This window comes from Glycine soja, chromosome 16 (assembly GCF_004193775.1).
Source record: "Glycine soja cultivar W05 chromosome 16, ASM419377v2, whole genome shotgun sequence".
Lineage (NCBI taxonomy): Eukaryota > Viridiplantae > Streptophyta > Magnoliopsida > Fabales > Fabaceae > Glycine > Glycine soja.
The window spans coordinates 33,654,819-33,670,626 of record NC_041017.1 but is presented as its reverse complement, the minus strand read 5'-3'; the positions used below and the strand labels follow the sequence as shown (position 1 = coordinate 33,670,626).

Here is a 15,808-nt window from a genome sequence, read left to right as displayed (position 1 = left end):
GTGTTATTGATGTGGAAAGGTCAGGATCATATGTATTGGAATCCAGAGAATCTTCTAAAGAGCATTGATCTCTCAAGTAATGATTTAACAGGTGAAGTACCAAAAGAGCTTGGATATTTACTTGGATTGGTATCTTTGAATTTATCAAGAAACAACTTACATGGACAAATTCCTTCTGAGATTGGGAATTTAAATTCGTTAGAATTTCTTGACTTATCAAGAAATCATATCTCAGGAAAAATTCCATCTACTCTTTCCAAAATTGACCGTCTTGCTGTCTTAGACTTATCAAACAACGATCTCAATGGAAGAATCCCTTGGGGAAGACAGTTGCAAACCTTTGATGGCTCTAGTTTTGAAGGAAATACGAATCTTTGTGGTCAACAACTTAACAAAAGTTGTCCCTGAGATAAGCCAATAGGGACGCCTGAAGGAGAAGCAGTTGATGGTGAAGATGAAGATTCAATATTCTATGGAGCATTATATATGAGCTTGGGCCTAGGATTCTTCACAGGCTTTTGGGGCTTATTAGGGCCAATACTACTTTGGAAACCATGGAGAATTGCTTACCAAAGATTCTTGATCAGACTCACAGACTATATACTTCTAATGGTGGAAGTGAACATGGCCAAGTGCCATATGTGGTTCAAAGGCTAGTAGGTACGTAATTCCAATAACTTCACCCTTTGGAACTTCATAGTGTTTACTAATAGTTACTTTCCTTCTGTTTCTTTAATTTGTGCCTTCACTAATAGTAGTTACTTTATCGAAAAAGATTATTACTATTCTTCTTCTTGTTAAAGAAATTTTTTAGATGCTGGTGCATGTTCTCTGTTTAGAGATTTTTTTTTCAATGATATGTCTAATGTTTGAAGTTTAAACCTCATGAAAAAATGCTTACAGCTATGCACATTTGTGTACTTGAATGGCTATATAGCTAGATTTCCAGTTCATTTAATCTACTACGAAAACTCGTTGTCTAATTCTTCTCCATTTCCATTAATATATGTAATATGATATGTAGCACGGAATTTGCAGTTTATGGCGTATTAGCTTCAAAATTTCAATCCGGGATGAAAGCTTCAAAATTTGCAGTTTATGGCTGTTTATACATGTTTTCTTTTTAGAATCATATCACATATATGTAGTCAGTTGATGAAGTAGATAGTGATGGGAGCTTATGTTTTGGGCAGAAATTGTGTCCTCAAACTTTCATGTGATAAGACAAATTAACTTCTGAATTTTCACAATAATATTCTTCTATGCTATCATAAGAAGAAAAAACCACCAATAACTTGTAGATGCATGTTCTCTTAAACAGGTGGTATTCTTCTAAACCAAAAAAAAAAAAAGGTGGTATTCTCTGTGTTCAATTATATCTTTTGGCTGGAATCTTCCGTGTTCGTATGTTGGGGATTAAAATATTTAATAGGGATTAATTAACATGAACATATCCAGAAAATAAGTAGTGGAGGAGTAAAATAATAACAAGCTTAAACATACAAAATTATGTTAATTAATAAATTTCATAACTATATTTTATATAAAAAATTAATTAACCTGTATATATAATTTTTTTAAAAGAAAAATATGAGAGGGAAACCATTCTTGTTTCATTTGATACTGCCATGTTAATCAATCACGTCTAATAAATATTTTCTTATATGTTGTGATTTGATTTTTTGTCTTTAATTAAGACATGGCTTTTAAAAAATTACTCTTACAAAATCTTACCATTCTTCAAGAAAAAAAATTAGAATTTATAATAAAAAAATCAATAATTATATAATTATGTAATAAAATGATTTCGTATATTAAGTACAGGTTCATGAAGATATACTTGATATTGTAGCAGTATGTTGTAATAACTAAAATTTCATCAGATAACTCGACAAAAAAATGATGTTAAAAATTTAATAAATAAAAAATATAAATATGATTCTATTTTTACATTATCAAGGGAATTTTTGTAATGTCATTAAATGACACGTGAGGTGCCCATAAAAGGTATTTGAGTTTGTCACTTTAACGAGCACCATGCTTAAAAAAAGTCTATGTAAAATTAACACAAACAAGGCTTAAACATCATTTTGGCTACTATATTAGTGTGTTTTCTGCTTTAATTTTTCAAAGTTTTTTATTTTAGTGCTGGTCAAACTAAAAAAAATATTTAGTTTTTATTGTCAAGTAAAAATATTAATTGACGACATAACATGGAATTACATTAACCGTTAATTAACTTATAAAGATTTTAACAATAAATAATATGTAATTATTTTTATTAAATTATGTTTTTTTAAATTTCTCATCAGTTAATCTAACATCATCAATTATTTTAAACATATGAAAATGTAATAATTCAATTTACCAAAAAATTTACATATAATAGCATGTCAAACTATTGATATTGTCGAGAGGACAATGAACTACCAACATCACTCTTACATAATCAGTAACCTATTGATAGTTGATAGCAAACAATAAATTCAAATATTAAAATTACAAGCACTAAAATATATAAAAAAAAATATTTATATATTAAAGTACAAAAAAATCCTTAATTTTATAAGGACAAAAAACAATTATTTAAACCCACCAAAAATATTATGTGTTATTTCGGCAAAGTACGAAGAATGCAATACTAATTTATCTTTACACTAATGTTTTTGCACAATCTTTGCACTTGTCCCCAATAAATAAAAAAGTCATTGCAGGTTAGAGTATTTTCAAGTCTTTCTAGGGTTGATATCATTATGTGAAAAGTCTACTAAAAATTAAGATGAATAAATATCATTTGTCATTTGGCTAAAGCGCAGAAAATGCAAGCTTAATTAATTTGTCTTGATATAAAATTTCCATAAAGACTAATAATTTTAAAGTCTATACAATCGTTTTACTTTTAAATTTGGATGTGAGTGTGTGTTTAATTTTCTAACCCATTAAAGGAGTTAGAAAACAAAAAAGACGACAATATCATCTTTTTTCATCATTATTTTAAAGTACTAATATATTTCAATACATGTGAAAAAATTTTAAAAATTATAGTTTATACGCTATTTATTTAAAATATAATCTTTATATTATAATACAAAAATATCACTATTTCATACTCATACAATCAGTATGAATATAATAAACACTATAATTTGTCTAATTATTATTATATAACAATAACATTTACAATATTCATATTCTATTACTATTAGACTCAAATAAAAATCAAATTCTCAACTATATTATTTATTGAGAGATTCTTTTAACTAATTTTCTGTAATATACTTATTGGTCTTGAAGCTCCACTCAATTTTACCAGGGACTAACAAACAATCATTAATTCATTATATTGTCATGTCTTTATAAATGTCTCTAATAATTTTATTTCTCAAGTGTGCAAAGCACTTCAACAAATTTACTATTCTTAGTTGGGTGTAAGTGTCACATATTAATTAATATTTTTAGGTAAAGACATATTCTGAATATTTTAAATGAGAGAAGCATACCGATGAGCCAAGATGATAGGAGCCTTGATCAATGAAATAGCATAAGGAGAATGAGCGTAGCAAGTCAGATTCTGAATTTCTCTCAATCTAGCTTGTCGAACCCTTTATATAACACTAGAAAATATACATTTAATGTCATTTATTCCTTAATAGAGTCACATATAGTCTTGGTCTTGGTGAAATACTTACTCTGTCAAAGGATTCCTTAATATTCATAGCCTCCAGTAGGTGAGGATAGTGTCTACTGTCTAGGAAATTGCTGCGTATACCACCATCAATTCCTCCATGTGGTCACATAAATAGCAGCCTCAAAATCACCGCGATCTCCTAAATTAGGGACTACCAACATTGACATTTAGTTTATAAATGTATTCAACTGGCTTTACCCGAAATCTCATGGAATATAGAGAAAAACATGAAGACTAGAGACGGAGAACACTATTTTAGGATTGAGAATCTCTTTAAATAAAACGAAAGAGAATAGAGGATACAGAAGATATAAGATGGATGGTGATGATAGAGTAATTGCTAACTAGTGATTAGAATTAAGGCATTTATTCCTAAATTAGGGAGACTTCGCCTAAAGCTGCAGAAAAATGAAAAATTAGTATTGCAATAGATTTATTGTAAATACTTGTGGTGAACCTTCAACGAATCATGATCATGATTTGACAGGCTAAGCCCATGATGAACCATACGTGGTCAACTCCTCTCTTGAAAAGGTAGTCTCCAACAGTTATTTTCAGTGATACCAGTGAGAATATGTACTGAGTACTAATGATACCATTTATTGCAGACAGACTTCTTATAAAACTAGAAGTTTGATAGTTTACAACATTTAGAAAAGTGTATCAATTTAAATGGCAGAATACAAATAAAAAAATGAAAATTGCAAACGAAATGGCAAAACTGCATGAAATGAAGTTGTGTTTTAGACTGCCTATGATCCTTTCCCTTTTCTTACGAAACTTATTCCTAAAATAAGGACTAGATGATGGGATCTAATTGGCACTCTCATATTGGTGCAACGGAAGAGAGAGAATTTCAAATTAGCATTCATTGTGTGAATTTCATTTACAGATATACCCTTTTCTATCGTGATAATTGTGAGATAAATAGATAAAATGTGATAAGTCCAGCAACCTAACACTAGCTTGATGCAATTTTTAATGCTCTGCTTGCTACTTTTGGCAAAGCAAAAGTGCATGTACAGAAGGGGTCTAACACAAGGATGCAAATATACTGGTAATAACTAGGAACAAATAGGGTATCTTGCATTCTTCTTCTCATGCACAAATTTGATTCACAGTTAAGTATAGCTGCACTAGGAGAATATAGTAGAAAGCATTGTTGAAGATGAATATGAAGTGGTGAAATTTTAGATAACACAGATCTAATCACAATAATGAAAAACAAACAGCATTACAAATATATTATACAATAAATACAAATATATTATCTCGCATTTGTAGCTGCCAACAATGGTTTCTTCTCTGATCAGAAGCATGCAGCACATCTGCAACAATCAGCATTTTTTTGTACAACAATTAATGTTCTGGATTAATTACAAGATATAAACAGAATTATATTTTTTCATATAAAATTGAAGATGGAAGTATACACGCAGGGAGCATGGCCCCCAAGTTTTTCACAAAGTGTATTTAAAATACCATGTTAAAAGAATTACGGTCCCCTTAAAATTTATGAAAAAAAATATTTGAAAGTAAAAAGTGAGATAAAAAGAAATTAAAGATAATAATAAAATATTTGTAATGTGTAAGTGTACATTTATAATTATGGAAAATCATTTTAAAAAATGCATCTATTTGTTTCTTCTATAAATGTCTAATTAATATATTTGAAAGAGTTTATGTTTCTAGTATTTAGGAATAAAAAAATTATTTATTTATTTTCATATAAATGATAAAATTAATTAGATAGTAATGTTTTTATGCTTAATATAGTTGTACATTTTTTCTTTGTAAAAAATTTTAAAAAAAATTACAAGTTAAATAATAATTAGATTAAATTATTATTATTATTCTTGGCCTCCTCTATGTGAAATCCATATTGCTCTTTTTGATCAGTGAAGCAATTTCTTGATATATGTAAAATAAAACAAAGTCAGAACATAAACCATGAAATTGACAAATAAATCTAGAACATACCTTTTTGCCTTGGAGTGATCAGCAACAATTCCCACATTCACAATAAGCATACATATACATAGTCTGTTAATCTGTTTAGAAACCTGATGTAAGCAATTCTCCAAGGAGGCCACAGTAGTAATGGCCCTAATAAGCCCCAAAATCCAGTGAAGTATCCAATCCCCAAGCTGATGTATAATCCCTCATAGAAAACTGAATCATCACCTTTGACTGGTGGTTCTTGATGCTCTTCTGTTGTCTGATCTCCATCCCCAGGACAAGTTTTGTTAAGTTGTTCACCACAAAGATCAATGTTTCCTTCAAAACTAGAGGCTTCAAAGGTTTCAAAATGTCTTCCTGATGGGATTCTTCCAGAAAGAGAGTTGTGTGACAAGTCTAATTTTCCCAAATCATCAATTTCAGAAAGAGAAGAAGGAATTCTCCCAGAGATGTGATTTCTTGACAAGTCAAGTGAGTCTAGTGACCTTAAATTCCCAATCCGAGAAGGAATTTCTCCACTCAAATTGTTTCTTGATAGATTCAAAGAAACTAACCCAAGCAAATATCCGACCTCCTTTGGTATTTCACCCGTTAAATTGTTACAGGAAAGATCAATGCTCTTAAGCTGTAACTCTGGATTCTTGAACCCCCGTTCCACACCTTTCCACATCCATATTATGTCAAGCGTATAACCTCCGAATGAGTAAAGACCATAAATATCATGGTAAGTCTCATTAACCCAATATATACGAGACATAGTGTCACTTGAGTTGATGCTCTGTTCAGACATTGCAGTGAAATTCTTTAAGCATGATGGAATTCCTCTTGACAAATTATTCCTTGAAAGATCCAACAATTGAATACGGTTCAAATAACAGAGATGAATGGGTAGATTTCCGGAGAGGTGATTTCCTCGCATGTTCAAGATTATCAATTGATGCATACTTTCTCCAATCCATGATGGTATTGGACCCGACAACATATTTTCACTCAGGTCCAGCATAAATAAACTGCTGCAATTCTTCAAAGAAGAAGGCAACTCACCCATTAAACCATTGTTTCGTAAAACCAAGGCTTCCATATTAACAAGGGCGCCCATGGACATAGGAATCTTCCCTGACAATTTATTGCTGCTTAAATCAAGGAACAGTAATTGCTTTACTGATTTCCAACAATCTGGCAGTTGCCCCTTTATTTGATTGTGTGACACATCTAAAGTGCCCAAATTTGAAGCTGTGCTTTGGTCACATAAGAATGAAAACAAATCTGAAAAATTATTTTCAGAGAGCATCAGCTCGGAAGCTTGTAGTAAAAATGACGGAATTTTACCCTCAAACTGATTGGAATTCAGAAGTATAGACGGTCTGTTAGGAAGGTTCAATGATATATTAGGAATTGCACTAATGATATAATTGTGAGACATATTTAATAATATCATATTTTGCAAGTTATTCCAAAACCAGTCTGGTACAGAGTCATTAATCCCGTTATCAGAGTCTGGTACAGAGTCATACAACGAACTTTGAGTCTTGAGCCAACTAGGAAAAGTGGGGCCCAACTCGCAAGAACTGAGTCCCAAGTGTAATAATTGGAATGGAGGAACCCAACTCGGGACAAATTTCAGAGACAACGAGTTCTCTGATAGGCGAAAGTATTTTAATTTGGAAAAATTAGAAAGATGGGATTCAGTGACGTCACCCTCCAAAGAATTCCCAGCCAAGTGAAGATCCTCCAACTCTGACAGCAATCCAATGCTTTTAGGTAACATGCCAGTCAACCGGTTATAAGATAAATCCAACCTCGTAAATATGTCTCTGTTGCACCATGAAGAATTTCGGAAGAAGCTAGAGAATTCCCCGTTCAACTTGTTATGTGAGAGCCGTAACCACTGCAATGCGCACATGTTACCAAAGAAAGATGGAATCTCGCCTTGCAGTTTGTTACCGTAGAGGTCAAGAACTTCAAGAGAGTTCATTACTTTCCCAAATCCATCTGGAATGGGACCTTCTAACATGTTATAACCAAGGTCAAGGTTATGAAGATTGGTGGTAGAGTTAAAGAGCCAGTAAAATATAGTTGATGATTTCAACAGATTTGAGGAGAGATCAAGGGACACAAGAGAAGATGAAGAACGCATAATGAAAGAAGATGACATAAGAAAACTTCCATCAGTAAGACTACAATTTTGCAAATCCAGATTTTGAAGTTTTGAACTGAAGTTGAAACCACCTTGAAAGACTGATGATGTCATATTATTATAGGAAAGGTCAAGGATAACAAGAGCCGGAAAGTTTGGGCAGAGAGGAGATGACAAAACAATGTTATTATGACCAAGATAAAGCTCCTGAAGATTAAGGCTAAAGTTTGACAACAGTTGATATGTTGAGGATGTGAGCTTATTTGAAGAAAGATCAAGGATGGTAAGAGCAGTGGAAAAGTTGGAAGGTGAATAAAACAGAGATTGAATATTTGTATCTGAAAGAGAACAACCAACTAGCCTCAACTCTCTTAAGTTTGGAATAAGCTTGCTGATCATTTGTAGCCAGTGATGAGAAGAGGAAAGGTTGTGTAGTGAACTTAGCCTAAGTTTTGTCAAGGAAGAAAGATTAGTCAACCACTCTGCATCCTTAGATTTCACATCAAAATTGCCACCAAGTCCAAGAGTGTGCAACAAAGGAAGATTCCCAACTTGGAAAGGAAATGCTCCCGAAAATGAATTCCCCCCCGCAAGATCAAGATACCTCAACTGTGAGAGATTTCCAAGTTGATAAGGGAGTTCCCCATCCAGATAATTATCACTTAGATCAAGATATTGTAAATGTGTAAGGTTTCCAAGTTGATAAGGGATTTGTCCATGGAGATAAAAATTCTTACCTAGATCAAGAGACAGTAAATGTGTAAGCTTTCCAATATCAGAAGGAATAATCCCAATAAAATAACAATCAGAGAGATTGAGATATCTTAAGTTGGTGAACGAGCCCATGAGTTCTGGGATATGACTCACTTCAAAATCATTAGAGCTGAGATCCAAGTGTTCAATATTTTCAAGGGCAATCAATGAAGAGATATTGATTGCACCACTCAAAAATTGTGTACCATTACCACGGAGATGAAGCATCTCAACATGACCAGTTTGATTGTTGCATTGAATGCCTTTCCATTTGCAACAGTCTCTGTTACTGTGATCGTCCCTCCATGTAGAGAGAATGTCAAAGTCATCTATGAGGCCATGTGTGAAGTTGAGGAGTGCTTGTCTCTCAGTCTCAATGCACTTAATTTCTGTGCTATTGGGAAGGCTGTTGAATCCAAGAATGGATCCTGCAGCATGCAATAAAAGCAGCAAAAGTGCATAAAATAGTTTCAGAAAATAACAACTCATTATGAAATGACTAAGAGTAAAACAAAGATGAGTAAAACAAAGATGGGTTACTGTGATCAGTTTTCTCTTAAATTGTGAAGTATGAAAGATGGAGCCTGCGGCAGGATTTATATAGCTGATAGTATGGCTAAATGACAGAGTTGTGTTAATTCTCGTTCACTTATCGAAGACAACAAAATAAGGATATTTTCTCTTAAAAAAAACTTTATTTTAAACATTAAAATACGAAGACTCCGTATACGAGGCTTATATATTTTAAATTCCTTTATTACACTCAGGTGATAAGCAATTTAAACTTACCATTCTTCATGGAAAAAATATAGAATTTATGATAAAAAAATCAATAATTATATAATTGTGTAATCAAATTATTTAAGCACACAAAAAAATATGATGTGTTATTTTGCCCAAGTACAAGAAATGCAAGATTAATTTATGTTTACTTGAATGTTTTGTGTAGACTAACAATTTTAAGTCTTTGCACTTGTCCCAAGAAATAAAAAAATCTTTGCACTTGTTTTTAAATTCACAAATGCATACTTTAGTTTTGAAAACAATTATTGCTCATTATATTTTTGCTGATATGAAACAACTCAGTAAAATGAAAATCGGGAACAGTGATGATAGTATGACCATACGAATAAGTTGTTAATTCTTGTTCAAAGACAAGAAAACAAACTAAGTTTTTCAAATGTAAATTTTTAGAATAAAGAAAAAATATGACGACGAAAAACATAGTATGGCTAAATGACTAACTTGTTAATTCTCGTTCACTTATTGAAGACAGCAAAATAAGGAAGTTTTCTCTTAAAAAAAACTTTATTTTAAAAATTAAAATACGAAGACTCCATATACGAGGCTTATATATTTTAAATTCCTTTATTACGCTCAGGTGATAAGCAATTTATAATAAAAAAAATTCAATAATTATATAATTGTGTAATAAAATTATCTCATATATTAATTACAGGTTCATCAAACTCTATTTCATACTGTACCAGCAAGTTGTAACAAGTAAATTTCATCAGATAATTCGACAAAAAAATGATGTTACAAATTTTAATAAATAAAAAATATAACTATGATTTTATTTTTAGATTATCAAGGGAATTTTTGTAATGTCATTAAATTACACTACCTGAGCTGCACATTAAAGTATTTGAGTTTGTCACTTTAACGAGCACACGATGCTGAGAAAAGTCTATGTAAAATTAAAACAAACAAGGCTTAAACAACATTTTGGCTACTATAAATTATTAGTGTTTTTGTTTTAGCCTTTCAATAATGTTTAGTCCCAGTAAAAATTAAAAAAATAAATCAGTCCATATTATCAAAGTAAGAACATTAATTGACTACATAACATGTAGTTACATTAATCATTCATTGACTTCTCATGCTATCAAAGATCTTAACAATAAATAATGTGTAATTTTTTTAAAATCTCTCATCAACTAATCTAGCACTATCAATTATTTTTAACACATTAGAATTTGAAGATCCAAATTACTACAAAATTTACATATGACAGTCTATCAAATTAACTCATTAGTAACATGACGAGTCAATGGACAACCAACAACATGATTACATAATCCATAAATGCTGATAGTTGATAGTAACGACTAAAACCAAGTATTAAAATTACAAGGACTAAAATATATAAAAAATATATATTTAAGTCCACCAAGAAATATGATGTGTTATTTTGTCAAAGTACAAAAAATGCATGACTAATTTGTCTTTACATGAATGTTTTGCATAGACTAGCAATTTCAAGTCTTTGCACCGGTCCCCAAGAAATAAAAAAGTCTTTGCACATGTTTTTAAATTCACCAATGGTGGGGAGATATTTTGCATAAGGTAAAATGAGCTTTTTACATCAATTCTAGAACCAATATGTAAATATTGTCTATGTAAAATGTATTTCCTTTTTTACATCAATTGTTTTGTAACCAACATAAAAAGTGTCTTTCTACATCAAGTATGAAACAATCAATGTAAAATTATCACTCTTTCTGTCATTAATTTTTCTTCCACAATAATCAACCCACATCCACATCAAAATCACACCTTAATCCATCTTTCCCCCCATTCAGATCACCCTCTTAAAACTCATGAAAGAGAAATGAAAGGAAACAAAGCAACCACACAATGTGAAGAAAAACCAAAAAGAACAAAACAACCATCCTCTCAACAAGTAAGTTTGGATGAGTTACAACAAATACAAGAAAAAAATAAAAAGGAAAGTTGACCCGACACGTTGATCCAACATAACTGCCCCTTTACCTACCAAATATATAGGTTGAACCTATTTTAACAATAGGTTGGAAATTTAAACTTATATTGCTTTGTTTAGCATATCAAATGGGTCAATCCAATGGATTGGACTTATTTTATCATCCCTAATCAAAATCTCACAATTAGAACATTGATCATGGAAAATAAGATAAGGAGCTTTATGTTAATAATAAATTCCTCAAAGTAATCCTTATTTTATAATCAGAATCTACCTATTAGGCTGCTTCAAAAACTTACAAAGATTAGGTCTTAATTCAATCAAATTTCATAGTCTCTTGAAATATTTGTTTAAATATACTTTTGGACCATCAAATTTAGATTACTTTTGTAGTTGATCCCCAAATTTAAATTTATTTTTATTCCCTTAATTTTAAAAAATATTTTTTTAGTCCTCCTCCTACAAAAATGCCACAAGTTATGCATTTAAATCATCAAAAATCAGTCAAGAGGGTTTAAAAAACATTTTTCAAAATTGAGGAACTAAAAAATGAAAAATTAAATTTGGAAGAAAAAAACAAAGATAATCCAAATTTAAAGGACCTAAAAATATATTTAAATAAAAAATTGATAAAAAAAAGTATTTTAGAAAAATAAGAGAAATCTTAATGTTTAAAATTACTAGCATGCTCTAAAGTAAAATAAGGTCCTAATATATTTTCTAATTCAAGAGAATAAATGAAATGACAAAAATTCCTAAGTATTTAGTATGCTCTCTTCAAGCCTAGAAGACATATTCTCTTAATTGTGAACCAAATTAAAGGTTATATGAAGGGAAAATAAAAAAAAATGCACTTAGCCAATGTAATAATAGAAAATTGTGGGGTGGGAATATAAAAGAGAAATATCGTTAGTGACACTGTCTAGTACTCTTTTGTTGGTTATAAAGAAAAAAAAAATCTTTTTTTAATGTTGTATATTATTGACTAAAAATTATTAAAAATTATAAATTTAAATTGGTGAGTTCTATTTTTTATTTAATGATTATATATATTTCTTAATTTTGATGTGAAACCATTAATTAAAATTTGTGATTTTTTATAAATTTTAATAAATAACAGAAAAGAGTATTGTTAGTCTTCCTCAAAGATAAAATAGGTGTAAGGTGCATAAAAGAAGAAAAATAAAAAAGGGGAGTGATGGAAATGTGTGTTACTTTTGGCCAATAAAATTTTCTTTCCTTCTAATTTTTTAAATTCAAATTTTAAACCTTTTTTACCCTTTTTCATTTTCTTTCCTCTCTTCCAAAACATACGTAAGTTGCACGTTAGAATATTTCTAAAACTTTCTAGGATTGATATCATACTAAGAAAAGTCTCCTTAGAATTAAGACCAATAAATATCATGTGTCATTTTGCTAAAGCACACAAAATGGAAGCTTAATTTGTCTTTATATAAAATTTCTACAAAGACTAATAATTTTAAAGTCTATGCAATCATTTTACTTTTTAAATTTGATGTGTTTGTGTGCTTAATTTTCTAACCCATCAAAAGAGTTAGAAAACATAAAAGACGAAAATATTATTTTTTGTCATTATTTGAAAGTACTAATATATTTTGATACATGTAAAAATTTACAAAAAAATATAATGTATATCCCACTATTTATTTAAAATATCATATTTATATTACAATACAAAAATATCAATATTTCATACTCATGTATACAATCAGTATGAATATAATAAAAACTATAATTTATCTAATTATTATGATATATATATATATATATATATCATTATTATATAACAATAACATCTACAATATTCTTATTCTATTACTATAAGACTCAAATATAAATCAAATTCTCAATTATATTATTCATTGAGAGATTCTTTTTACTAATTTCCTATAATGTAATTATTGGTCTACAAGCTCCGCTCTATTTTTTCATGGACTAACAAAAAATCATTAATTCATTATATTGTACTATCTTTATAAATATCTCTAATAATTTTATTTTTCATCGACAAATTTACTTTTATATTTTTTTCGTTGGATGTAAGTGTGACATATTAATTAATATTTTTAAGTAAAGACATATTAAGTAATATTTTTAATTTGATATAACTTATATATTATATATTATAGTATTTTTAAAATGAAATACATAATTTTTTTAAAAGGAAAAACGAGAATTCTATTTTCTAACAATAAAAACTAATAACTGGCACACCTCAAGAGGTGGTCCTTCCAACCATAAACATTGTATCATATTGAAAAAGGAGAAGTCAATACATTTATTAGCTTATTTTCTGATCAACCCTAGTGTTTATAGGAGCAATATAATTGAACTAATTGTCATAATCAAGCAATATTCCATGATGTTATTAATCAATTATTAATTGAAACAGGTCCAAACCAATCATATTTTTCCTGAAAAAATATTAATTGCAATTTGAGTATCCCATCGTTCATCTCGGCTCGGCTAAAAGAATATTGTGTGTTGCAGAAAGATGTTAATAACTCCGCAATAATGTTGATGCTTCCTGAAAAATCTTTGGAGCAACAAGATGCACGAATAAGTATTTGAATGAGTATTTATAAAAATTAGAATAAAATTGATTTTTAAAATAATAATTTTGATTAAAATCAATTTTAAAGTAAAGTGATTGGATGTCATGGCATTTTTTTTTGCATTTCTTCTAGAATTTCTTTTTAGCACCTCAATTTTACTACACCCACTAAATTTTTATTTTATTTTTTTTCAATAATATCGCTCTTACAAGTGAGTGTAGTATCATTACTTCAGAATTATGTTAAAAATGAAGTGAGTTTCATAATTTAAATTCTAAAAATTATATGCATAAAACCTTTTGTATTTAAATTTTGGAATTATGTAAATGCACACTGTTTGCTACACAATTAAAATTAATAGAAATGATAGTTGTGTTCACATATGAAAAATGATATATTTATCGAGAAAACGAATATTTGATTTTCATTATGCGTGAAAATTATTTTTGATCACTGACAACCACATTATAAGCAAAATTAGTCTTTGATTCTCTGAGTCAAAAGACAACCATGATCTTAGATGTAGGACAAAAAAAATTAAAATGTTAGTAATAATGTATCTAAAACACTCTCTTTAACATCTTACTTGATCTACTATTGTTTGAAATATTTTAAAAATTACAAAATTTTAGTTTCACTTTCATCTAAATTAGAAGACAGACTTCCATCTTAATATACAAATAGACTTTTAGAAATTTAATCCTGAAATGTGGAATTGACTTTCAAATGTTTAATTCTGAAGCATATAGATAGACTTTTAAAGATTAAATTTTGAAACAACAAAACTATGATTATTAATAAAGAGCATTATTGGAAAAAAAAAATAAGGGAGTGTGAATAACAAAATAAAAAAATGATGTCTTAGAATATGGGTATAAATCTCTCAATCATATAAAACTGGATTATAAAGTAACAAATGTCATCCACTTATATATATTATTATTTTGGTATCATTATTATACAACACACACATTAAAACAAGTAATTCAATAACAATCTGATGTGATAGCCCAATAAGCCCAACAAGACTTACTAGGATAAGTTTTAATATTATCTTAAAATGTAAATTTGATTCTAATTTAATTATACAAAATCAGTTTGTAACATGTGGAATCTCTAACAGCAGGTGTAAAAAAGTTACTTCTTTCTTTCTTTTTTTGGTTTCAAGAAGGGTCAAAGCCCCTAAACAAAAAATTTTAGTTTGGTTCCTAGCCAGCATACTCGTGATGAGATCCATCATGTGAAAGTAAGGATTGAATTGACGACAACCCTTATTAATAAGGGTGAACAACTGTTCAAGAGACACTCGAGTAAGGTCTTCCTAAAATGATTCTCCCAAACTATTTGCATAACTGAGTAGATTTTAGTGAAAAGGTGAAAAGGAGAGATGATTCTCATCTCTCTTGACAAGGACGAAAACAATTCTCAAATCTGGTTAACACATCGGTAAAGGCTACCCAGTACCCATCTTTCAGTAGATCCCTAACAACAATAACTTGGATTTTACTTTCTGGATCTCCCTTTTTTCTTCTCGCACCTCCCTTTTTTGCTCCTTGCACCTCCAAAGGACCCGAATGGACACAAATACCCTGTCTCTCCCAAGCAAACCAAGCCTCCACCAAAACCACTGTCGATTGTCAACCCAAACACCATTGTTGCAACCTCCTTACACCACCACCGAACCAGCCTAATGCAGAAAAGAAAGCACAAAGCCACCGACGAAGTTAGGAACAAAATAAAAGTTCAAGAATATACAATTTTTTATTCTTTCATAGAAGCCTTTCCAAAAGTATAAAAACATAATTCTGCAAAGGTCTTTTTAGAAGTATAAAACATAATTCCTGAAGAGCCTTTTCAGAAATATAAAAACATATTCTGGAAATGCCTTTTCATAACACTAATTTTTTTATAGTTGTGGGAAGGCCTTTTCAAATGTACAAAAATATAATTTAGGAAAAACCTTTCTTGAA

General features: G+C 29.8%; 1 protein-coding gene and 1 pseudogene across 1 annotated transcript; one reads left to right on the top strand and one right to left on the bottom strand.

The window, feature by feature from the left end:
- Positions 1–5,705: 5,705 nt before the first annotated feature.
- Positions 5,706–9,054, bottom strand: LOC114389993 (receptor-like protein EIX2). The gene has a single exon (XM_028350685.1). It carries the CDS (start codon positions 9,024–9,026, stop codon positions 5,706–5,708), a length of 3,321 nt encoding a protein of 1,106 aa, XP_028206486.1. The 5' UTR covers positions 9,027–9,054.
- Positions 9,055–15,206: 6,152 nt separating this feature from the next.
- Positions 15,207–15,310, top strand: LOC114391310 (annotated as a pseudogene).
- Positions 15,311–15,808: the final 498 nt, after the last annotated feature.

What these genes read in the sequence shown, in the direction of transcription:
- LOC114389993 (XM_028350685.1), bottom strand. Translation starts at nt 9,026, where the DNA reads ATGAGTTGTTATTTTCTGAAACTATTTTATGCACTTTTGCTGCTTTTA.